This window comes from Schistocerca americana, chromosome 6, assembly GCF_021461395.2.
Source record: "Schistocerca americana isolate TAMUIC-IGC-003095 chromosome 6, iqSchAmer2.1, whole genome shotgun sequence".
In the NCBI taxonomy this organism is placed as follows: Eukaryota; Metazoa; Arthropoda; class Insecta; order Orthoptera; family Acrididae; genus Schistocerca; species Schistocerca americana.
This window is the reverse complement of record NC_060124.1, coordinates 582,020,698-582,046,311: the sequence shown is the minus strand read 5'-3', so window position 1 is coordinate 582,046,311 and position 25,614 is coordinate 582,020,698. Positions and strand designations below refer to the sequence as shown.

The 25,614-nt window shown below is 44.1% G+C and overlaps 1 protein-coding gene across 3 annotated transcripts in view; it reads left to right on the top strand.

Annotated features, from left to right (window-relative positions):
- Nucleotides 1-25,614, top strand: part of LOC124619889 (lipase member K-like) — a 210,857-nt gene that overhangs the window by 104,304 nt on the left and 80,939 nt on the right. For all 3 annotated transcript variants that reach the window (XM_047146518.1, XM_047146517.1, XM_047146519.1), the window contains exons 2-3: nucleotides 9,480-9,669; nucleotides 23,371-23,476. In XM_047146518.1, the coding sequence (XP_047002474.1) occupies nucleotides 9,480-9,669; nucleotides 23,371-23,476 (296 nt within the window). The remainder of the gene's footprint in view (nucleotides 1-9,479; nucleotides 9,670-23,370; nucleotides 23,477-25,614) is intronic.

Below are 25,614 nucleotides of genomic sequence, written 5' to 3'. Positions count from 1 at the left end.
CCAGGAATGGCCATTGTACGGTTCCATTACCTATTTTAACGTTTACAAAAACTTGCTTCGTAACCCTACATGACTTATTACCTAGTGCAGTAGTTATTTTACAGTTTTGGGCAGGAAACTCAGGCACAGGTTCCAATTCACACATCTTTTTATAAAAATTAAAAGATAAAACGCTCACAGCTGCGCCTGTATCTAGGATAATAGTAGTTGGAATCCCACCTACTACACCAGTAGTGGATGCTAAAACAATTTCATTTGTGTTTAAACGACATTGTGTACTGTCTTGTAAAAGTTCATCTGATATATTGTTATTGTGGTTGTATCTTATAAATAAAACAGGTAGTTTTTGTTTAGAATTACTCGGCATATCATTATTCTGTTGTTCAAGTGTGGTGTCAAATAACTGATTAACATTGAAGCCGCCCCCCAAGGATTCTTCAGCCACGACCTGGGGCAAAGTAGTGACTGTTTCTAGTTTGTTGGATTAGCATTTGTACTAGGTACTGACACAGATTGAGGTTGTGCATCAGGTGTCATTTCTATTATATTCACATTCGGATATTGCCTATTATGATCTCCAAACTTTTGCGGTTGTTGTTGCTGTTGCGCATTATAACTTACATGTCGGCCGTAAGGTATGCTCCAATTTTGACCTGGTGGCTGCTGTGGTAAAGCAGAGTTTGAATGAAAGTACTGATCGTTACGAGTCCAACCTTGATGCTGTCTTGGCTCGTAGTTATTATTATTTCTATTTCTGTTTGTGTTTTTGTTATTACCTTTGTATCCGTTGTTACCGTTGTAGTTATTACCGCGGTGCCTTTTGTATGGATTGCCGCATGAAATGTTATTACTGTTGTAACTACTGTTTGTATTGGAATACGCGTGTTGATTTTGATTTCCGTACTGAGACGGCATGTGAGTTTGCTGTTTTTGTTGTACCGCGTATCCAACTGTGGGCGCGCCAGAATTGTGTTGGCAAGCCTGCATGTTTTGCATACCACTAGTGTAAACATTGTGGCTGCTGTTTTGCCGCGCGAAACGCTGATCTTCAAGTAACATGTCAACCGAATCTAAAGCTGTTAAAAAATAATCTGAATCGTCATCCGGGATATGTAGGAGTTTTTCTTTAATGTTGAAAGGCAATTTGGCCTTCAACGCACGGAGTATATCTCGCGTTGCGACTGGTTCGTCTAAAAAGTGTCCCATGTTCAAGTATTTTTCAAAATATCTGCGTAAGTTACCATTTTTACTGTTAAAAGTTTCAGGTTCTAAGATTTGTCTTCTGAGTCGCTCCTGGACGGATTGCGACCAGAATTTGTTCAGAAAAGCACGCTCAAACTCACTGTACGTGGTACATACGTCAGCTTGACTGTATGCCCAGACAGCTGCATCGCCTTGGATGTAACCGACAATATATGAAATCTTTTTCCGGTCACTCCAAGTGCGTGGAAATGCGTTACTAAAAGATTTGAGAAAAATCACCGGATGAATGGTTCGTTTTTCTGGGATAAAAATCTGAAATTGCCTGTGTTTCATTAAGCTTTCTTCTTCCTTTGCATTATGATATGGATTTGTACCACTGTAATTACTGCAATGCTCAGCTGGCGAGTAATTACGATAATGTTGCTGTGGTTTACCATGATAATAGCTTGTGTTTGTGTTTGCACATCGTGGTATGTGTTGTAGTCGTGGTGTGTTTTGTTCTTGTGTATTTGTCGTGTGCGGTATGTGTGTGTCATACTCGAATGTATATTGGTTCCTGAACTGTTCATTTTGACTGATATTTTCGTTACATTCAGACTGTGGTCGATCGGTGAATTGTCTCATGGGTGCAGTGACGGATTGTATTGCGTCACTGATCAGCTGTTTGTTATTAGTAATGTGTTGCGCTACGGAGTCGTGCACAATTGTTGGTAAATTTTCACGTAAGCATCTATCAAAATGTTTGTCTTTGTTCACTACCCAATCATGAAATTCTTTATTAATATTTTGAAAATGAGCTGTGGCATCAGATTGTAAGATGTCAGTCAGGTGTTGTTCAACATTGTCAAATTTATTCTGTACGTCAGTAATTCGTTTTTCAAGGTTGTCATGTACTGAAGGATATGTTTGAATTTGTTCAGTAAGAACTTCACACGTGACATTAAGGTTTTTTAATTGTGTCTGTAAAAGTGCTACGTCATTTGTAGTCTTTTCTTGTCTCGTATTAAGCTTGGAAAATTTCGTACTGAGTTCAGTCATCTGTTTGGTCAGTGTGGCGTCTATAAGTTCCACACGCTTACATAAAGTGTCATTAGCTGTCTTGAGTGCTATGAGATCAGATTTGATTCCGTCATTTTGTGTCTTTAACTGTTCATTTTGCATCTGTAAGGTTGCCATGTTTTCGGCGTTTTGCTTCATTAGCATTTGTAACATGTCGGCAATGTTTACCGTTTGGAAGGTCTCTGCCCCCGCCGCGTCATTAGACGTGACGTCATGCATTAACATGGGCTCTGATTGAGACTTTGAAATTTTTGTGGTGGAAGGCCTATTGTCAAAATTTTCGTCAACACTTGCGTCAATGTTTGATGAATCGTCACTACCGGTTGCTGTCGTAAAGTCATTTTCTAACATTTGTCTCTCGTCCGAGTCGGATTGCGTCTGAATAGTACGTCTTTGCTGTTCCATTTTTGCGTATTGTTTTCTAGTTATTACCATGCCACACGTGATATATGTTTCAAGAAAATATTTGACACTGATTTTAAAATAAAATACAGTATAGTATGAATCGGTCGTAGCAACAATGGCTGTCTGTTAATTTAAAAATATAAACTGAATTTGAGATTATTGGTAATGGCTGCTGGCCACGTTACATGATATCGTACAGAAGTCGGCCATATTGTACACTCGTGTATTGGTATTGTTGCATACGTTATTGTTTAAGGAAAAATACTGAGAATGGAATTTATCACTGAAACTGTTATGCGGAAAAGAAACACTACAGAATTTTACTGAAAAGCTAATACACTGAATTATACGTCTGGTCAAGCCTGCTAATGCAAAGATGCTGCGTCTTACCTTATTTTGCTGGAAGCTTCTTTGCGTCTTCCCGCAAAATTTTATAATTGGCAAATATCTTTTGATTTTTTTTTTATTTCTCATATAGTCAAGTCCAGGTCCAGAAGGTTGATTTTTCACATGAAACAAAGAGAACAATGTAACAAATGACAAATTGAACAACGTCCTGTCACGGTCGCCAATATAAAATAAATAAAATAAAATAAAATAAAATAAAATATTAATTATTTTTATCTGTATGATTGGCTCTCCTATGAGTCGTCAGGTTTTGATTATTCGGTATCAGACGCTTGACAATGGCTTTTTCGTAAAGGCAATGTTACTCGTAGTTGACCGTGAAATAAAACTGAAATAATCGGACTTCGTAATTAAATCGTTTCCAAAGACTGCTGCGGTAGGTGCGGACTCATAAACTAAATCTCAATATTACAATAATTTGCCAGCCATGCCAAAACGTCGTACAGAGGTGATTGTCTACTAAACAAAAAATTACACAGTTAGTTAAATCAGATATATTCAATGAATAAGCCTACAGTTCATAATCCTACTTACTTTTATAAATATAAATTCTTTACAGAATCGAGTGCCTAGTATGGTTGCAACTCGCAGTAATTTTCTATATCATGAAATATGGCGGTGTGCCAGACAATAAACTAAAATACGTGCTTCTCGCACCACTTCAACGAGAGCTCTTCTTTCTTAATCAAACATACGAGTAACGTAAATGTACTTTTGTTTTATCAGCGACACAGCGCTGCAGTTGTGTGCCATAGGCTTTATTTATTTGTCACTGATTATTTATTTAATTAATATCTCGCGTTTCCGAGGAAACTCACGCTCGGCATGCAAATGTGCCTTTATATACTGACGACCTTCAAACAGTGACCACTTCCCTCACCACTTCACATTCACCTCCTAGATGGAGGCACACTTGAACAGAAGGCAGAAAATAGATGGCCAGCACAGCTAACTGGAAGTTGTTCAGCCAGCTAGCTGTGTTCTGACACCGAGACAGCGTCCAGTAATGGGTGCAGCACATCACACAAGTGACCCATTATGCCGCTGACTTCTCGGCACCAAAGTCCGCAAGTCATCTTAGAAGGCAACCCGTTCGTTGGTGGACCAGAGACTGCCGTTCAGCAACCGGGACAGACGTGTGGCTGGCTCTCTGACGATTTAAGCATTGTCTGACAGCAGACAACCTTACGGCCCTCGGGCTTAATTAAGGAGAGCATGAAAAGGTCATAGAAAAATTTCCTGGACTCGATCAACCACTCAACTTTTTCTGTAAAAGTATGGAAAACCTCAGGTGCATTTCCGGTAAACACAGTAGCCAATAACAGCAGTCCAGAAACAGGGGTCTCTCCAAACAACATGCAGACATCAGTGATGATAGCAGAGCATTTTGCAAAGGTTACCGCCAACTTCAGCCAGGATCTGGTGTTTCGCTGCTAACGTGCGACTGTACAGAGGGACGAGTAGGACTTCAGAGCCAAAAATTCTGAATCATGCAACTACCCTTTCTCCACGTGGGACCTGGAATCGGCACTGCCTGAGACTCGCGACACTGCACTAGGTCACGACCGAATCCCCTGCTGCATGATTCGACATTTGCTTACAGCGTGAAAGGAGATCTTCCTCGAATATTTTAATCTGATATGACAGACAGGCGACTTACCCAAATGTTGGAGAGAGGCTGTTCTGATACCTCTCCTCAAACCAAGAAAGGATCGCACAAGTAGTTATCGGAGCTTCACCTTAAAGAGCTGTATGGGAAAGATCCTAGAGCGAACAGTGAACCGCCCTCTGATCTCATTTTCAGAGACCAGGCAACTCTTCAGCCGCCATCTGTTTGTATTCCAACCTGGTGTTACTAGAGGCGGGTGCTCAGCAGGGTTTCCTAAGGAAACATCACTGTCTCTGCGTATTCTTCGATATCAGTAAAGCGTAGAACACTATTTGGAGACACAATGCTCTCGTGCAACTCCATCATAGGGATTTCGTAGCCAGCTCCACATTTTCGTAGGGTCCTTCCTCTCCAAGCGCTTTTTTTAGGTCTCGAATTGGCGATGTGCTGTTGCATCACTTTGAGCGGGAGGATGGTGTTCTATGGGCAATCTTTTAATACCCATAAAAAGTACCTCGTTTACCGTTAGGAGTCCTGTACAGTGCACTTGATTTGTGGACGACTGTACTGCTTTCTGTTGCACCTCCAGTGTTGCAACAATCACCCATAAGTTGGAACTTACAGTGCAGACGTTAGGTTAGTAGACTGCAAAGACAGATTTTCAGTTTTCCGCAAATAAGGATTGTGTGCTCATTTTAATCGCTCTCGTCTTTTTTTATTTTACCTGATCTGCGTATGGAGAACGCCACTCAACATTTTAAAGACTCAGTGAACTTTCTGGGCCTCATTTTTGACTCGAAACAGTCGTGGTTACCGCAGCTGGGAGACGTGGAAGCGAGAACCCAGAAGCCACTGAATATCGTAAAGTACCCTAGCTACAGGTCTCGTGGAGCAGACAGGCCGCGTCTGGTGCAGTTTTATAGGGCTTTTGTGCGTTTGCGGTCAGACTATGGACCCACAGCGTACAGGTCTGTGAGGCCTTCTTACCTGAAGATTCTGATACCTGTCTTCAAACCAGGAAAGGATAGCACATCCACCAGCCCCGTACCCAGCCTCTGTGCCGAGGCACCATCCGGCCGCAGCTCCTCATGGTGCCTCAGGCATGTAAGTTCCTCACATCTCCGACTTCATCCACATACCATAGCGTTGTTCGGCCTCCTGTGGAAGGCGTTCTCTCCAATCGTCCAGGAGCAACAATGCCATTTGGGATCCATGTATAGTGTGTGCTGGAGTCGGTGTGGAGCACGTACAGCACCAAAGGTTTTAACTGCCTGCCACAACAGTTACTGCAGAGGTGCAGAAAAATTTTAGAATTGGTGCAGTGCAGCAGAGATTGCAGTATTACACATGTTTTTAATACATTATTTTATGACATTTTAACTAAGCTCAAAACGGCTCAAATGACTCTGAGCACTATGGGACTTAACATCTGAGGTCATCAGTCCCCCAGAACTTAGAACTACTTAAACCTAACTAACATAACGACATCACACACATCCATGCCCGAAGCAGGAATCGAACCTGCGACAGTAGGAGCAGCGCGTTTAACTGAGCAGCACGAGTCTAAATCTGTCTGTAGGAATGGTTCTAAAGAGAGGGACGCCGTTGGTTGCTCCGTGGTTTCCTCGACTGTGTACTCAATGTCCGTCTGCCTCAAAACTTTACTATGTTCGATGTGGGATTATATGCGATCTTAAGGGCACTGGAGCAGATGAGATGTGCTTCGAGTGCTAAATTCCTTGTCTGTTCCGCTTCTCTGAGTGCCCTTCGCTCCCTACAACTGTTGTATCTTGCAGTAAAGTAGTACAAAATATTCAGGGTGCCCTCCTCCAACTACAGTGGGTGGAGAAGGAGATATGTTTCTGCTTGGTACGAGGGCACATGACTATTGCTGGGAACTAGAGGGCAAATGTCGCACTAGAGGAAGGGTGTCGTGATCCTCAGTTCCATCAGTGTGTCACCCCCTGCATGCTGCCGCCTCGCTGTTGCTGTGAGTCGATGGGAGGACGAATGGCTGGTAGTAACAGGTAATAAGCTGCATCTACTAAGGCCCACCACACAGCCGTGGTGTATCTCGTTTCAGCCATGAAGATGAGGTGCTCCTTATATGTATTCGCAGAGACCACAGTGCTTTGTCGCACGACTTCTTGCTCAGGAGCGACGACGCTTCAATGTGCGGTCCTTGTGGCGTATAGAAGGCTGAGCGCCACGTTTTACGAGACTGTGTTTTACTTTCAGACCAGAGTGGAGCGTCTGATTTGCTGGCAGATCAGCCCTGCATTTTAAGTGACGTTCCAACGAACATGGTGCGGCTTTTAAGATTTGGTGATTTGCCTATTTGGTTTCCAAAAATTTTAGTGAGATGTTCTTAATGTGTTAACAGTTTGACTGGCTCGCCTGTGGTTTCTGGAAGTCGTCAGACAGCAACAAATCCCTGTGCCATTGCCTTAGCTCCTCTGTCGTTTGCTTCCGTTTTCTTCCCACGTGTAGTGTCTTCTACTATTTCTCCTTCGCTTTACGGCGTGTGATATGGAATATACGTGTGTGTGCGGGTGAATGCGAGTGAGTGAGTGAGTGAGAGAGAGAGAGAGAGAGAGAGAGAGAGACAGAGAGAGAGATAGATAGACAGAGTGTCAAGAATTTTAGCCCTATTCACCATATTCGTTTCCTTTTAATATTTCTAAGGACGCTGATAATCTCACTGTTGAGATCCTGTACACCCTAAACGACAACAACAGCAAAGTCTGTGGATACTGTCTGTCATATATATGTAGCGAATTCAGTTAGTAGCACAGAAGTAACAAGCTTAAATGTCATGCATGGTGCGCCAGTTTTTCACGCATTTGAGTCTCCATGACGTCCCATCTCCTGAACTATTTGTGGCACCATGATATAATTTTGTGTATACATTTAGCGGTGTATATGGATACTGCGACATTTATTGGCAATAGAGTTAGCGGCACAGAAGTAATAAGCTTAAACGTCATATATGATGCGGCAGTTTTTCACGCATCTCATTCTTTATGGTTTCATATCCCCTGAGCCATGGTAGGTGTGTTGTTTCTACCCCAACAGCATTCGTTACACACTGTCAGGGATATATGTTACAAGTTAAGTTAAAATCGGTCCTATGGTTTAGGAGGAGATGTGAAACTTATATACATACATACACTCATAAATACACTACTGGCCATTAAAATTGCTACACCAAGAAGAAATGCAGATGATGAACGGGTATTCATTGGACAAATATATTATACTACAACTGACATGTCATTACATTTTCACGCAATTTGGGTGCATAGATCCTGAGAAATCAGTACCCAGAACAACCACCTCTGGCCGTAATAACGGCCTTGACACGCCTGGGCATTGAGTCAGAGCTTGGATGGCGTGTACAGGTACAGCTGCCTATGCAGCTTCAAAGCGATACCACAGTTCATCAAGAGTAGTGACCGGCGTATTGTCACGAACCAGTTGCTCGGCTACCATTGACCAGACGTTTTCAATTGGTGAGAGATCTGGAGAATGTGCTGGCCAGGGCTGCAGTCGAACATTTTCTGTATCCAGAAAGGCCCGTACAGGACCTGCAACATGCGGTCGTGCATTATCCTGCTAAAATGTAGGGTTTCGCAGGGATCGAATGAAGGGTAAAACCACGTGTCGTAACACATCTGAAATGTAACGTCCACTGATCAAAGTGCCGTCAATGCGAACAAGAGGTGACCGAGACGTGTAACCAATGGCACCCCATACCATCACGCCGGGTGATACGCCAGTATGGCGATGACGAATACACGCTTCCAATGTGCGTTCTCCGCGATGTTGCCAAACACGGATACGACCATAATGATGCTGTAAACAGAACCTGGATTGATCCGAAAAAATGACGTTTTGCCATTCGTGCACCCAGGTTCGTCGTTGAGTACAGCATCGCAGGCGCTCCTGTCTGTGATGCAGCGTCAAGGGTAACCGCAGCCGTGGTCGCCGAGCAGATAGTCCATGCTGCTGCAAACGTCGTCGAACTGTTCCTTCAGATGGTTGTTGTCTTGCAAACGTCCCCATATGTTGACTCAGGGATCGAGACGTGGCTGCACGATCCGTTACAGCCGTGCTGATAAGATGCCTGTCATCTCGACTGATAGTGATACGAGGCCGTTGGGATTCAGCACGGCGTTTCGTATTACCCTCCTGAACCCACCGATTCCATATTCTGCTAACAGTCATTGGATCTCGACCAACGCGAGCAGCAATGTCGCGATACGATAAACCACAGTTGCGATAGGCTACAATCCGGCCTTTATCAAAGTCGGAAACGTGATGGTACGCATTTCTCCTCCTTACAGGAGGCATCGCAACAACGTTTCACCAGGCAACCCCGGTCAACTTCTGTTTGTGTATGAGAAATCGGTTGGAAACTTTCCTCATGTCATCACGTTGTAGGTGTCGCCACCGACGCCAACCTTGTGTGAATGCTCTGAAAAGCTAATCATTTGCATATCACAGAATCTTCTTTCTGTCGGTTGAATTTCGCGTCTGTAGCACGTCATCTTTGTGGTGTAGCAATTTTAATGGCCAGTAGTGTATATACATACATTTTTATAATAGTTGTGCATTAATGAGTGCAAACAGTTTTTTGGCATTATTTACTGAACGAGAATCTCATTGGTGGGGATGTGAGTGGCCTGCCTTCGCCAGTGCTGCCAGTCCGGACCAGCCCCAGGATATTAATGGTCCTACTGTTCAGTCAGGGGCAGGGCGCGGCGGATCTTGCAGCTACTGTGAACTGTTGCAGCTGGACGGATGCAGGGATTACGGCTTGACGTGCGAGACGCACGCGGTGGAAACTGAGGACGGCTACCAGCTTGCAGCTCACCGAGTGCTAGTTCCGCCGGGCGTTCCCCGCCGTGGGGCTCTGCTGGCCGTTTCAGGGCTCATATGTTGCTCTGACAGCTTCCTCCTGCTCCACCCTGGGAGGTCGATGCGTATGTATCAATTTCATCTCTTGTAAACTAACGATATAATTGTACACATTTCTCTCATGTATATATTCCAAGTTATACTCACTTGCAATAAGAGATTAATGTATGTATGCTTCTCAAACAAACCAATAAGGAAGTCGAGGGAAACTCACTGTTAACCTCTTGACGACTGTCCCATATAGGACACGCCATTTCCACTGCAGACCCTTTTGCTGTTGACGTTTTCCACAGACCTTCTTCCTTGTGTAATGATACGGGGCGAGCGAGTGGCCGAGTGGTTCTAGGCGCTTCAGTCTGGAACCTCGCGACCGCTACGGTCACAGGTTCGAATCCTGCCTCGGGCATGGATGTGTGTGATGTCCTTAGGTTAGTTAGGTTTAAGTAGTTCTAAGTTCTAGGGGACTGATGACCTCAGATGTTAAGTCCTATAGTGCTCAGAGCCATTTGAACCATTTCGGGGCGAGTGAGTCCGCTATGGCGTACAGGTGGTACGTTGGCAGGGTGCTGAGGCACTAGTGCTGGCCGGTGCTGGCAATGGTCCGCTTACTCCGCCGTTAGGGGCAGAAGGCTGTGGTGGTGGTGCGCTGGATGTGTTCCATCTGTGTCCTACTCTGTTGGCACTGTTTGCTTCACTCAGCAGCACATGCCCCAGTTGGCGCTGTGCAGCCGCAAGCAAAAAGGGTTGGCTACGTGAATGTCTGCCCTAAGTCTCTTAGAAGTCTGCTGCTGCTGCAAGAGCTCACCCCGGTGTGGATGGATGACAGTCGTAATGCCATCAGCCTGAACTACTGCCCTCCAAGGCACAAGTTTGGGTGCTGTTGTTGAGGCTCATCTGTCGTACTGCTCCAAATTAACAGATACAGACTTAGCTTCGTGATCTGGACTCGTGGTGGTGGATGCCCAGACTGACTCCGGGTGCTCACTGACCGATCATGTGGCGGAGAGTTGCGTGGCCGTGGTGTCGTGAAGGGTGCCGGCAGACCTGTGCGTAGCTGTGCTAGGATCAATAGTGTCCATACTGGCAACTAGCTTGTGCCGATACATTCTTTCCAGGGACAATCGGATCAATATCTTCGCGGTCCCATGGTGTGGATACTTTCCTTAGGCTGGTTCATAGCCGCACAGCTTTTCTGCTGTGTCGCACCTGAGCCCAACCCGCCTTGCGGTGGGAAAACTGGCTTGTTTATGAATTTGCGTAACAGAGCTTCCGCACCTGCCTGCTGGCCTCACATAATGCTCCATTGGAGTTCCCTCTCTCATAGTGACGCCCAAAATTTGTGACAGCGTTAAACTGGTCCGCTGTCTCCAGTACCTTTTCATTTTTTAATTTATCATTCATATAGTTTTTAACATTCTCCTCTCATATGATTTTATCCTACATTTCCAAAAAAATATGGATGTCTCACCCATACTATGATGCGTTTCTGGCCATGGCTCCTACAATTTCTACTTTGATTTAAAGTCAATTTTTTATATCCAAATACTTACTCTGTTGTTTAGTTCATCCTTAATCAGTTTCTGGTTTGTGAGGGTGTGACCCATTCAACAATATCTATGAGGCTCATATTTCTTACCTCTTCCCTCTACATTTTCCTGTCTAATTATTTTCCTTCACTCTCTCCATTGCCTCTTGTAGATACCAGCTGAAAACACTGACAGAATACAGCCCTCCCTTACAGTTTTATTGACATCAGTTATGTTTCATTATTACTCCCTTTATTATATTTCTTGTAAGTATTTATTATTTATTTTCTTCTCCACATGACCACTACAATGTTGTCACATAATCATATAATTCCACTAGGTAAATAATATTTAAATATGCTGTAGAGTAATAATAACGAATGAAGATAAATACACTCCTGGAAATTGAAATAAGAACACCGTGAATTCATTATCCCAGGAAGGGGAAACTTTATTGACACATTCCTGGGGTCAGATACATCACATGATCACACTGACAGAACCACAGGCACATAGACACAGGCAACAGAGCATGCACAATGTCGGCACTAGTACAGTGTATATCCACCTTTCGCAGCAATGCAGGCTGCTATTCTCCCATGGAGACGATCGTAGAGATGCTGGATGTAGTCCTGTGGAACGGCTTGCCATGCCATTTCCACCTGGCGCCTCAGTTGGACCAGCGTTCGTGCTGGACGTGCAGACCGCGTGAGACGACGCTTCATCCAATCCCAAACATGCTCAATGGGGGACAGATCCGGAGATCTTGCTGGCCAGGGTAGTTGACTTACACCTTCTAGAGCACGTTGGGTGGCACGGGATACATGCGGACGTGCATTGTCCTGTTGGAACAGCAAGTTCCCTTGCCGGTCTAGGAATGGTAGAACGATGGGTTCGATGACGGTTTGGATGTACCGTGCACTATTCAGTGTCCCCTCGACGATCACCAGTGGTGTACGGCCAGTGTAGGAGATCGCTCCCCACACCATGATGCCGGGTGTTGGCCCTGTGTGCCTCGGTCGTATGCAGTCCTGATTGTGGCGCTCACCTGCACGGCGCCAAACACGCATACGACCATCATTGGCACCAAGGCAGAAGCGACTCTCATCGCTGAAGACGACACGTCTCCATTCGTCCCTCCATTCACGCCTGTCGCGACACCACTGGAGGCGGGCTGCACGATGTTGGGGCGCGAGCGGAAGACGGCCTAACGGTGTGCGGGACCGTAGCCCAGCTTCATGGAGACGGTTGCGAATGGTCCTCGCCGATACCCCAGGAGCAACAGTGTCCCTAATTTGCTGGGAAGTGGCGGTGCGGTCCCCTACGGCGCTGCGTAGGATCCTACGGTCTTGGCGTGCATCCGTGCGTCGCTGCGGTCCGGTCCCAGGTCGACGGGCACGTGCACCTTCCGCCGACCACTGGCGACAACATCGATGTACTGTGGAGACCTCAAGCCCCACCTGTTGAGCAATTCGGCGGTACGTCCACCCAGCCTCCCGCATGCCCACTATACGCCCTCGCTCAAAGTCCGTCAACTGCACATGCGGTTCACGTCCACGCTGTCGCGGCATGCTACCATTGTTAAAGACTGCGATGGAGCTCCGTATGCCACGGCAAACTGGCTGACACTGACGGCGGCGGTGCACAAATGCTGCGCAGCTAGCGCTATTCGACGGCCAACACCGCGGTTCCTGGTGTGTCCGCTGTGCCGTGCGTGTGATCATTGCTTGTACAGCCCTCTCGCAGTGTCCGGAGCAAGTATGGTGGGTCTGACACACCGGTGTCAATGTGTTCTTTTTTCCATTTCCAGGAGTGTATTTACTGTATCAGACGTTTCTCTCAAATTATTAATAATGGATAGAAGATGAACAATGTTACAGTTATATTCTACTGTTAAGATGTGCCAGCAGTTACCTACAATTATGTGGCATAAATTTCGAAAACCCAAATTAATATGGCTAGGCCAGGCATCAAACCTGAATCCTCCTTACGGAAACAGTAACAGGCGATTTGATTTAGTAATGTGTCAGAAAAAATTACGTAAGGGATTTGTGCAAATAACAGATTCTCACAGAGGTCCCTTAACTTATGCTTCAGAATACGCAATATGTCAGCTCATCATTTCTTTCAGAATCACCCTGAAAATTAATAATATAATTTATTTGCGAATGATAAGCGTGGGCATGATGGTCATTTGAGCATTGTTTTCTGTTGTGTTTGGGGAACGGGTAAAACTATTCCCCTCACTATAGCACATATACTCAAGAATGAATATAAGCAGGGAGAAGATGACCTCTGAGCTCATTGTAGTAACCTCAGTCAACTAAGTAGTAGCGTCCATGATATTACTGAAATAACACCATATATGGTACATTTTTCGGCAAAAGGTCTTATTTGTGCTTGATCTGAATTGCTCTTAAAACACTGTCACATTAGATATTAAGGACTAAATCTATACAAAGCGAGTCACCTTAAGTTCTTCACAGCTGGTGGATTAAAACTAATTTTGGAAGTTGTGAAACGGTACGGTGAGTCCCATCTCATGAACGTTATCAGTTCAGAATATCTGAGCGTCCTCACAATACGCCAGCCACACTGAAAATTATTCTTTTGCCTTGACAATGTGCCTCAGAAGGGAGGATGAGTTGTAAAACGTGTTTATTTATTATATATTTGTTCTTCTTTGATTCATATCGTTTCCTGCACACCTCTCTGTGTGACTGAATGCGTGGATGAGTTTGTTTTGAAAGTTCCGTGGGAAAGCAGTGTTACCATGTGTATGTCTGAGTTGTTGCCAACCTGACAGTGATCTGGTAGGCGAGTACAGTGGAAATCACACATCAGACACTCTAGCTAACACATCCATTCTGCCCTCCACCTTCTGTTAGGATGTAACCTGGAAAAAAAATTCCCAGCTGACAGACGCTATTGATCTGTATACATGCGTATAAGATGGTGCTCTGCACATCATACAGTTAGATGTTAGAGTTAGATATTATAGTGACCCTATGATATGCTATCTACTTCATTTTCCAGTTCAAATCGCTGTCATCTTGTGAGTTAACAACCATTTCGCTCTCATTTAAATATATGGCCAAAAGAGTCAGCCTACAGGAATTGTGAAACGAACCCTGTCGTCCAGGACCGCGTACCACAATGGGCGCAGATCCACCACGAGATGGGGAAACTCACAGGCGTCTATTGTCTATTGAGGCCTAAGCGCTGTAGTGTAGAATTGAGACAGACGAGAACGTACGTCATAAGAAAACCCAGTAGAAGCCGCTTGTGGCCAAGGAGATGTAGCAGTGTTAAATATGGCGGACCTAAGATCGGCCATAAAGGGAAACATTTATGAAAACTATTTAATTCCGTAGTAATGCAGGGAATCAAGCCACAGTAATTTTAATCAGCCATCCTCCATAAATTTTCATGGTGACCCCCATTAAAACTCGAATACTGGACATATCTATCATACTTTTGGATTTAATGTTAAAGTGAAATTAACAAGTTTTGTAACAAAGACCTGAATGCTAAAATCTGAACGCTTTGGTCGATCTTAACGATCGACATTTTATATAGAAGCGCATCATTAAAACGACAACTATGTAACTTTATTTCTTTAAAAGCTATAGCAAATTTAAATTATCAGTATTTTCAGTTAAGTATCAGATCATCATTTCGTCCAAACAAAAGACATTGAACGATGACAACATGCCACCTTATTAAATCATTAGGTAATAGAATGTTTGTTGTAAAGCTTAGTGCATAATAGTTACTTTTGTTCCTTATTTATTTATCAGAAAGCACATTGGTGCAAGGCTACTGGCTGTGGCATTGAAATCTAAGAAATAAATTGTATTGGTTTTGTGTAAAAGAATTTAGCGTTTATTATGTAATGGATCTTATTGTTACTTTATTTAGAACGTGAAAGTGCTCAAGCTTTGATTATTTAAATATGTTAAGATGTAAAATAATGTAGAATAAGTTTAGCCAATCAGATGGGCGGCTTCAGGAAAGGGAACTGCAGTAGTCAGTTGAGAGAGGATATTCGGCGCGCGGGAAACGCGGCCTGGGACGGGCAGAGGGGCAGTGCTGGTGCAGACGCGAAAGCGGACACTTCGGCTGGAGTCCCCAGACGCGAAAGCGGACAGTCGGCCTTAAGGCAGCTAGGAAGTGAAACGACTTAAAAAAATTCGCATTGAGTGGTATCGCGGGACTTAGTCTCTGAGCGGTGAGCAGCCGCGCGCCTAGTGTGAACTCTAACTTTTCGCGTAGATAACTTGTATTTTGAGATGAGATTGTAAATGATCGAACCGTATGAAATGGATACGCTCGAGTGTAACAGTAACTCTAAATAGGACTACTTTCGCTGATAGTTTGCTTTCTGAATAAACATTACTCTGAAAATCGCAACTGTGTGGCCTACATCATTTATGGGTCGTTAATTTAGTTCCCGATATTATTATTACTATTATTAAGTGTTATATTAACTTTGTATTTCGCAAACTCGAACTCAGCCAGATAGTTTAACCAAAGGGTCACAAGTGTCTAATTTAGTGCATGTAATGCGACACTTGCGGTTCAACCCCTAGACGAGTTTGAGCCAAAGCATTTCGATGAAGGGGAACCACATGTGACCCAGAACATCTTTGGGATGTTAGCTCATACTGTTCTCTTCTCAAATGTTTCAAATGGCTCTGAGCACTATGCGACTTAACTTCTGAGATCGTCAGTCGCCTAGAACTTAGAACTAATTAAACCTACCTAACCTAAGGACATCACACACATCCATGCCCGAGGCAGGATTCGAACCTGCGATCGTAGCGGTCGCTCGGTTCCAGACTGCAGCGCCTAGAACCGCACGGCCACTCCGGCCGGCGTTCTCCTCTCACATAGTGGAAACTGCACGGTACCTTGAGGAAATAGCATGCAGAACAGTAGTAATCAATCGTTTACGTAAAAAACGAAGGTCGCTATACTTGCAAAGTCAGCCAAATATTATAGTAACTCCATGCTAGAGAATTATTCTGCAGAACAAAATGTTTACGGCCTTCTGCTGATAATGCTAATGTGTGCTGCGACACAGTTGAGACTACATGACACTTCAAAGAAACAGCAAACTGGACAATAATAGTACACATTTTTACACATAGTAAACGAGGGTTGTTATGCTTTAAACTAGCCATTTTCCAAACCACCCAAACATTACAGCGACTACATGTAGGGCATATATTCTATCTTGCAGTGCTGAACGTTTGTCATTTTCTGCTTGTAATACTAAGCAGGCAAGCCAATGATAGTTCAAACAAGCTAATAATCATCAGAAGTGAAATAACATTCTATAATGGGAAGTTATGCCACAGCCTGACACTGTATTTGCCTTAACTTGACAGCGCATTCTAGCTGCAGATGCAGTACCAGTAGCTGAGCCGGCCGTTGTGGCCGAGTGGTTCTAGGTGCTTCAGTCCGGAGATACAAGCTGTGATCTGCATGGGAAAACATGTTTATGTTCTGTCCCACAAATTCTCTGGCAGCACGACAGTGGATGCATCAGATGGTATTACAATATACGCCAGCCATCACACAACAGCAACTGCATGGTAGTCAGCACTATGATGTCTATGAAGTCACAATCCAGGAAGTGTGGTGGCGGTCTCAACTAGTGGAGGGCCTGCACAGTCACTCTGACTGTGGAAGGGGACTCTTTACACCGCAGTTGGTTTAAACAAAGATATAACCATTGCTATCCTACTGCAGTGGTAGTGGTAACCGCACAAATAGGCTAGCAACTGATGGGGGGAGTTGTTTAAAAACATAACAAGTGGACTTAAGGGAACTGCCATGGGAGAAACTGTTCAAACATATAATATGTGTGAGATTTAAACACAAAGGCAGGTGATTCTTTTAACTATATACCTTTTTAAAATTATGACATGGTTTTAAACCTAGAATATATGAAATCTTGCAACTATGTAGGGTCAACCCCATTGCATTCCATGCTTAGTGCAAGTGTCCTGGTAACGATGCAGATTGCACTAGTATCCATAGTTTAGCAATGTTTAATTCTGAGGTCATATGGTTGTGAAAAATCTGTAAAAAACGCAAGCTGCGCCAGATTCCCCAGATGAACCATCTTGGATTAGGATTTTGGAGTTAAGTGACCTGGCAGCTATACAGGCTTTAAAAAATCCAAGCTGGTGGACTGAGGGATATTGGTCACCAATATCCCACAGTCCACCATCTTGGATTTTTTAAATTACACACCAACTGGACAATTGTCTGTCTAGGATTTTTTAGTTTCTCGACATTTTTCACTTAGGATAAGTAGCTTGAGACGTCAGAGAGGTGGGAACAACCCTCTAGCAGTGTTGTGCTATTTTAAATTTCTCATAAGTTTTGAATTTCCTGCTACTTTATAAATAAAGTTGTTTTCCTGTGATATTAGAGAGGTGGGTTGGGGAAATACGGGAACATTGCATGTCATCATTGATAGGGAATGGGAAATCTTGCAATAGTGCGCCCACAGCCTCACTACTGAGGCTGTAGTTATCAATGATGTAAGGGGTTGGGAGAAATGTTTCAATACATATACAGGATGAGTCACCTAACGTTACCGCTGGATATATTTCGTAAACCACATCAAATACTGACGAACCGATTCCACAGACCGAACGTGAAGAGGGGGGCTAGTGTAATTGTTTAATACAAACCATACAAAAATGCACGGAAGTATGTTTTTTAACACAAACCTACGTTTTTTTAAATGAAACCACATTAGTTTTGTGAGCACATCTGAACATATGAACAAATACGTATTCAGTGCCGTTTGTTGCATTGTAAAATGTTAATTACATCCGGAGATATTGTAACCTAAAGCTGACGATTGAAACCTCCGACGTTCAGTTACGTGTTGTAACAAACAAGGGCCACGGTCGGCGAGCAGCATCTGCAGGGACATGTTTACGATGACGAGCGTGTTTACGAGTGTGGCTGTAGTGCACTGTTGTGGTTTGGTCTAGCTGTCGCAGTGTCCGCATGTAGCGCTTGCTGCTGTTGTTATTCTGCATTCGTCTCCTCACGCAGACCAACTGTAGTACACCGCGTTACCAGACGTCTGTGATAGTGTAGTGTTGTAGGAACTGTGACCATGGTGTATTCGAACTCTGAAAAGGCGGAGATGATACTCATCTATGGCGAGTGTCGACGAAATGCAGCTGAAGCCTGCAGGGTGTATGCAGAACGGTACCCGGACAGAGAGCATCCAACGTGCCGCACATTGCAAAACATCTACCGCCAACTGTATGCAACAGGTATGGTCGTAGCACGCAAACGGGTCCGTGACAGGCCCGTCAGAGGAGAAGCGGGTGCAGTTTGTATGTTAGCTGCTGTTACCATGAACCCACACATGAGTACACGGGACATTGCGAGAACTGGTGGACTGAGTCAAAGTAGTGTCATGCACATACTGCATTGTCACCACTTTCACCCGTTTCATGTGTCGCTACATCAGCAATTACATGGTGATGACTTTAATCATCGAGTGCAATTCTGTCAATGGGCATTAACAGAGAATGCGTTGCAGTTCTACCTGTTTACCGATGAAGCGGGTTTCACAAACCACGGGGCAGTGAATCTACGGAACATGCATTACTGGTCCGTGAACAATCCTCGCTGGCTCAGACAGGTAGAGCGACAGCGACCGTGGACTATAAATGTATGGTGCGAAATAATTGGCGACCACCTCATTGGTCCTCTCTTCATTGCAGGGGCCCAAACAGCTGCAACATTCATCGCGTTTCTACAAAATGATCTGCCAACGTTGCTCGAAAATGTCCCACTGGAAACGCGTCGACGTATGTGGTATCAGCATGATGGTGCACCTGCACATTCCGCAATTAACACTAGGCTGACCCTTGACAGGATGTTCGACGGGCGTTTCATAGGACGTGGAGGACGCATAAATTGGCCAGCCCGCTCTCCTGATCTTACACCTTTGGACTTCTTTCTGTGGGGTACGTTAATGGAGAATGTGTACCGTGATGTGCCTACAACCCCAGAGGATATGAAACAACGTATTGTGGCAGCCTGCGGCGACATTACACCAGATGTACTGCGGCGTGTACGACATTCGTTACGCCAGAGATTGCAATTGTCTGCAGCAAATGATGGACACCACATTGAACATCTATTGGCCTGACATGTCGGGACACACTCTATTCCACTCCGTAATTGAAAACGGAAACCACGTGTGTACGTGTACCTCACCCCTCATGGTAATGTACATGTGCGTCAGTGAAAAAGACCAATAAAAAGGTGTTAGCATGTGGACGTAATGTGCTGTTACAGTCTCTTCTGTACCTAAGGTCCATCACCGTTCCCTTTGGATCCCTACGTAATTCGGTGCTCTCAGATACACACGATCGAACAGCGGAGGAGTGGTACTCAAGCGTCAACTTTAGGTTACAATATCTCCGGATGTAATTAACATTTTACAACGCAACAAACGGCACTGATTACGTATTTGTTCATATGTTCAGATGTGCTAACAAAACTAACGGGGTTCCATTTTTAAAAAAACGTAGGTTTGTGGTAAAAAACATACTTCCGTGCATTTTTTATGGTTTGTATTAACCAATTACACTAGCCCCTCTCCTCACGTTCGGTCTGTGGAATCGATTCGTCAGTATTTGATGTGATTTACGAAATATATCCAGCGGTAATGTTAGGTGACTCACCCTGTATAGTGGGAAATGTGATGTAAATAGAAAATACATCGTTCATTCTCTGATTACCTTTATTTGGAATATAAAACCTCTTTCAATTGCCATGGCAACTAGGATTTAGACTCCCTAAGGGTTATGTGTTCTGTCATTTTTACATAAAAGGTAACAGACTAATTAGTGATGTGGAACATTATTATGAGTCCTACTGTAATTGTATATGTGTATTCTAGACACACTTTTACTTTAGATATTATCCAATTTCTGCATCATGCAACAAAATATAAACATTGTCTCAGAAAATGTCATAGCATTCAACTACCGTATGGTCACTATTCTTTTACATTCTATTATTTTTGATCACTCATCTCATAGTTCCCAAGATTACAACCACCTCTTTCCAGTTTTATTTTTTAAACTTTGTCCAACTTCGCAATTACCAATAAGATGTCCCGGTTTTTTCTCGATTTTTCATTCATTTCTAATTACTCGGTTGTAGTTGTCATCGTGAACATTAAGTTCTATTCCTTATTAATTTATTCATCATTAAAGATTGCAAACACTCTGTTCATCGTCAGGAAACCAATCAGATCACATATCTGGAAGAACTGTATGTCATTTACCGTGATAATATTATAAACCAAATAGAAAGTTATAATACTTGAGCCACGCATGGCTCGTGTTCATGCCGTTGATTGCTTGTCATCTTCTCTTACGGTACTGCCGCCTCGTTTTCTTATTTCTTTTACTGGTGTCACTAACTTCCTGCCATACCCGCCGTGAGTGGCAGCAGCCGCACTTATCGATAAGTGCACTTTCGTACCAACTTTGGAGCGACCGATAGTATTTCCGGGTGGTCGTGTGTCTGGAGTTGAGTCAGGACGCAGCAGCAATGAAGTGAGGGATGGAGTGGAGTGCCTGTAAGGCGCGGACAGCCAGTGCTGAACTGTCCAACGGAAGGATACTGGAGCGGGAACGGCCGTTGGTTGGTCGTTCAGCCAGTAGTCTGATCGGCCGACGTGTATTTGGTGCTTTGACCGTTTCCGGGCCTACCAGTCGGTTGGTTGGACCAGAGCAGTGAGGAAGTCTCCGTGGTGTGTGGGCAGGCCAGAGCCGCTGACGGCGTGCACACGCAGTTGGAGTTGTGAAGCACTTCTTGGGAGGGTTACGAAGTTCGTCGCCCACCGATCCTGGACACTGAAATTGAGCGTTCGCTTAACCTACTGCCAAGTGTCAACTGTTATCACATCTCTTCGTTTGATCCTGGCTGTCGCTTTCTGGGAGATTTCCGTGTGTGCATTGAGGTCGGCTAGAATTGCAGCCGTCTTCCTGTCTGGTGTTTAACTTAATTTAATTCATTCCTTCATTAATGAAGTGTACTAGCTGTATCTTCTGCCTTGTCCACGTTGATGTTCCAGTGACCTGTCCTGGTCATTGGCATAGTTTTTGATAGTGTATTTTACTCATTGTTTTGATGCTGACCAGCACGGCGTGTATTTCGACAGTTGAGGTGTTGTTGGTAGGTTTCGGCGTTTATTGTGACTTGGCTGGATTGGGCACCAGTATCCAGAACGTTGTGCTATTGACATCTTGTCGTCGTTTTTCTGGTCGGGTGGAGCAGAACTGATCTCGTTGGTTGGTTCGTCAGCTGGCTTTTGGTTGAGTTGCCTTCCGCTTAAAAGGTGATCGGTCTGGCTGCCGGTCTCACATAAACATGTGTTGGTGTTACCTTCGCAGGCCGATTCTTAGAACCTTCCGAGCGCTGCTGCTTGTGTTGTACGCTGTGATTTCCCTTTTAGTCTTAAGTACTCTATGTGGCCTTCAGTAGAGTTCAGCTAATTAAAATCGCAAGGCTGTTCTTCTTAGGCCTTAAGCCGTAAAGAGAAGTCTCTTGATTGGTATGAGGCCTTCATCCGAGTTTCAGCCTTTCAAAATTAAAATTGAAAATTCCTTGTGCCTAGGCCTTGAGCCATAAGTTGGTTTCAAATTGGTATGTGGCCTTCAGCCGACTTTTCAGCCTTTTCAAATTAAAAGTTGAAAAATTTGTCTAGGCTTTAAGCCATAAAAAATATTTTTTAGTTTTTATGTGGCCTTCAACCGAGTTTTCCAGCTTAAATCAAAAATTGGAAGTTTCTTTGTCTGGGCCTTAAGCCGTGAGATTGTTTGGGTTTCGTAAGTGGCCATCAGCCGAATTCTATGTGAAGCATTTTAGGATAAAGCCTTTAGCCTATTTTAGTTAAATTTAGAAGCTCTTCCCTTTAGGCCTTAAGCCGTAAAATTGTGTTCTGCATGGTGCGTGGCCCTCAGCCGAGTTTTAACCTTTCTTAAATTAAAAATTCAAAATCGTTGTCTTGCCATTAAGTCATAACATTGTTATATTTTAGTTTGAGGCCTTCAGCCGAGTTTTACACGAAATATTTTAACATAAGGCCTCCAGCCTTTTCAGATTTGAAGCTCTTCTTCCTAGGCCTTAAGCCATTAAATTGTTAGTTGATATGCAGCCTTCATCCGAGTTTTCAGCCTATTTAGATTAAACATAGAAAATCTTTGTCTCGGCCTTAAGCCATAATACTGTTTCTTGATTAATGTGTGGCCTTCAGCCGACTTCTATGGGATAAATTTAAGCTAAAGCTTTCAGCCTATTTATATTGAAGATAATGTTGTTTTTTTTTCGTGGAGAAGTGAAACCTGCAGAAGAACTCCTGTACCTCAGTTCCTTGCTTAGGCCTTGTGCCTTAGATTTTCGATGTGGCCTTCAGCCGATTTAAATTAAATCAAAGGAGGTCTTTCGTTAAAACCTTGAGAGTTTTTGATTCTTTCTTGTGTGTTAAAACACATAGTTTATATGTTGAGTGCAACTTACAGCAACTTATTTTGGCCCCTTTCCACAAATAAAACCGCATCCCCTCTGTCCTGCTAGCCCAGGGAGTTCAATACTGTGATGAGTAATGTTGCACGATATTATGAAAATATTCCTGGGATAGTACAATTCCATGTTGTGGTATGAGTGTACGCAAAGTGTCCTGATGGACAATCTTTACATACTGACTCTGAATGGCCTATATTTATTAGGGACTTGTTGCAGAGCTACTGAAAAAAGCGAGCAGTGTTTAAGGCAGGAGCTCATATTTGGGAGAACCAGGTTTCAATGTCCAGCCACACTCAGGATTTCAATTTTCCATAATTTGTCCACACAACTTCAGATGAATGTCTGAAGTGCCCATCATCACCAGACCGACATTCATTCCCTCTCCAACAATGTCACGAGCAACGGGATTGGAAACCTCTTAGCCTTAACGAAGACAAAGGTACCAATACGACATTTCTAAAGCTTGTTAGAGTTTTCACTGCAAGTAGAAAGGGGAGTGGATGGTTAAGCATGTTGATGAACCATTTGTTGGAAGACACCATCCTGTGCATGCAGATTTCTTGATAAAAATCCTGATGTCTGACGCAGTCTCGACCTTCCGTTATGACTGATGAAGTGTATGAATGACAGTACTTTTTCCATTGCCGACAGTGAAACCTTTGTCCGAAGCGGGGTATGACGTCACGCTGGGAAACCTGCGAGGTTCCACCTACGCGACAGGCCACGGGTGCAGTCAGCAGCGCAACTGCCGCTTCAAGTGAGTAGCCGCCACATCCCCTCCCCCCTACAATCCCCCTTCAGGGAGGCGACAGGAGGGGTCAGTCGCTCTGCACAGCTTTCCATCCTCAATGTCGTGACTGGTGAAATATTGTGACACACTGGTAACGAACACGGGTTTCCTACTCGCGAGTGAGCACATGAAGAATTTGGCAGTTTCTGAACAATACTCCCATGGGTTCTCCAATAGGGTTTGTGGGAGTAGCATCACTGGGGGGGGGGGGGGGGGGGGGAGGTGGGGATACATACATAGGAATTGAATGAAATCCATTGAATAGAAACGAATGCGGATGCAGCAGAATGAAATCAGTGATGTTCCAGTGACGCTAAATGGTGTTGCAGAAATCCTTGAGAGCAGATGAATCTACAGAATACCGAATATATCAAGGCAGAACAGCTGATCGTAGACTTCAGAATTAATTGAGAATAAATATAAATGGCAATGGACGTTTTGCTTGTGATCTGGGCAGACTGAGTACAAGTACCGTCCCTGCCACAAAAGTGCGATTTAGCGTGACATACACATAATACTGGAGTTGAGCAGCTTTGAGCATTACGTCACGGACATAATTTCGTGTTATGGCAACCCCATTGTCACATTCTTTAACGTCAGCAACGTTAAATGAAATGATCCTGACTCAAAATACTCTTGTTTCACTGTAACAGAGTACATTCACTGTTCTATCCTTACTTACGCGAACTATTTGAGATAATTTTTAACAATAAATATTTACAGCGAGCAGTCAGTACCTAAAAAAAAATTGGTTCAAATGGCTCTGAGCACTATGGGACTTGACATGTGAGGTCATCAGTCCCCTAGAACTTAGAACTACTTAAACCTAACTAACCTAAGAACATCACACACATCCATGCCCGAGGCAGGATTCGAACCTGCGACCGTAGCACTCGCGCGGTTCAGGACTGAAACACCGAGAACCGCTCGGCCAGTTAGTATCTAAGGTTGCAATGTTACTGCATCGCTATTGACCAGTTACAGGTGTGTACTGAAGGTGAGCATTTAATTTAGCAAAACATGCAACGAATAACGGCCCTGACATTTGTTCTCTACACATATAACTTCAGGTAGCGGGGTTGTGGAATTCGTATAGCAAACTGTAGGTAATAGCTTAAAATTTGGGTTAACAATGGTTCAGACTTAGTCTGGCCACTCATGTGTAGGATTACACAATTTTCCGAAGTTGCTGCAGGAAAATGTCGGGCTAGTTCCCTCAAAAGAATTTGGTGGATAACTTTCCTGTGTTTCCCCAATCCTAAGTCATGCCCTGTCTGTAGCCAAAACATTGTCTGTGGCATATTAGCTTTACTTTCTCTTTCTCATTTCCTCTCTATAAATATTTGCCAATATATGATAACAGTATACACTTATCGCATGATGTAGAAGTTTTATTGGGTAAATAGGGAGTGTAAATAAAAAGACTTGTCTTAGAACACAACATTTATTGAATACTTTCATATATCGGACTAAAATTCTTCAAAATAGGTGTCTTGAATATCCACACACTGCCATAATGAGTCCTGTACGCATTCTTTATTTGTAGAAGATTTTGGTGTTTTCTGTTCCTCTAATGCTGCAACAGAGACCCGTCAGTTGCAACTTAAGTACACAGGGTTCGAGGAATGGGCTGCAAACACGAGTTTTTAGTTTTCTGCAGATAAGTGTTTATGTACACTCCTGGAAATGGAAAAAAGAACACATTGACACCGGTGTGTCAGACCCACCATACTTGCTCCGGACACTGCGAGAGCGTTGTACAAGCAATGATCACACGCACGGCACAGCGGACACACCAGGAACCGCGGTGTTGGCCGTCGAATGGCGCTAGCTGCGCAGCATTTGTGCACCGCCGCCGTCAGTGTCAGCCAGTTTGCCGTGGCATACGGAGCTCCATCGCAGTCTTTAACACTGGTAGCATGCCGCGACAGCGTGGACGTGAACCGTATGTGCAGTTGACGGACTTTGAGCGAGGGCGTATAGTGGGCATGCGGGAGGCCGGGTGGACGTACCGCCGAATTGTTCAACACGTGGGGCGTGAGGTCTCCACAGTACATCGATGTTGTCGCCAGTGGTCGGCGGAAGGTGCACGTGCCCGTCGACCT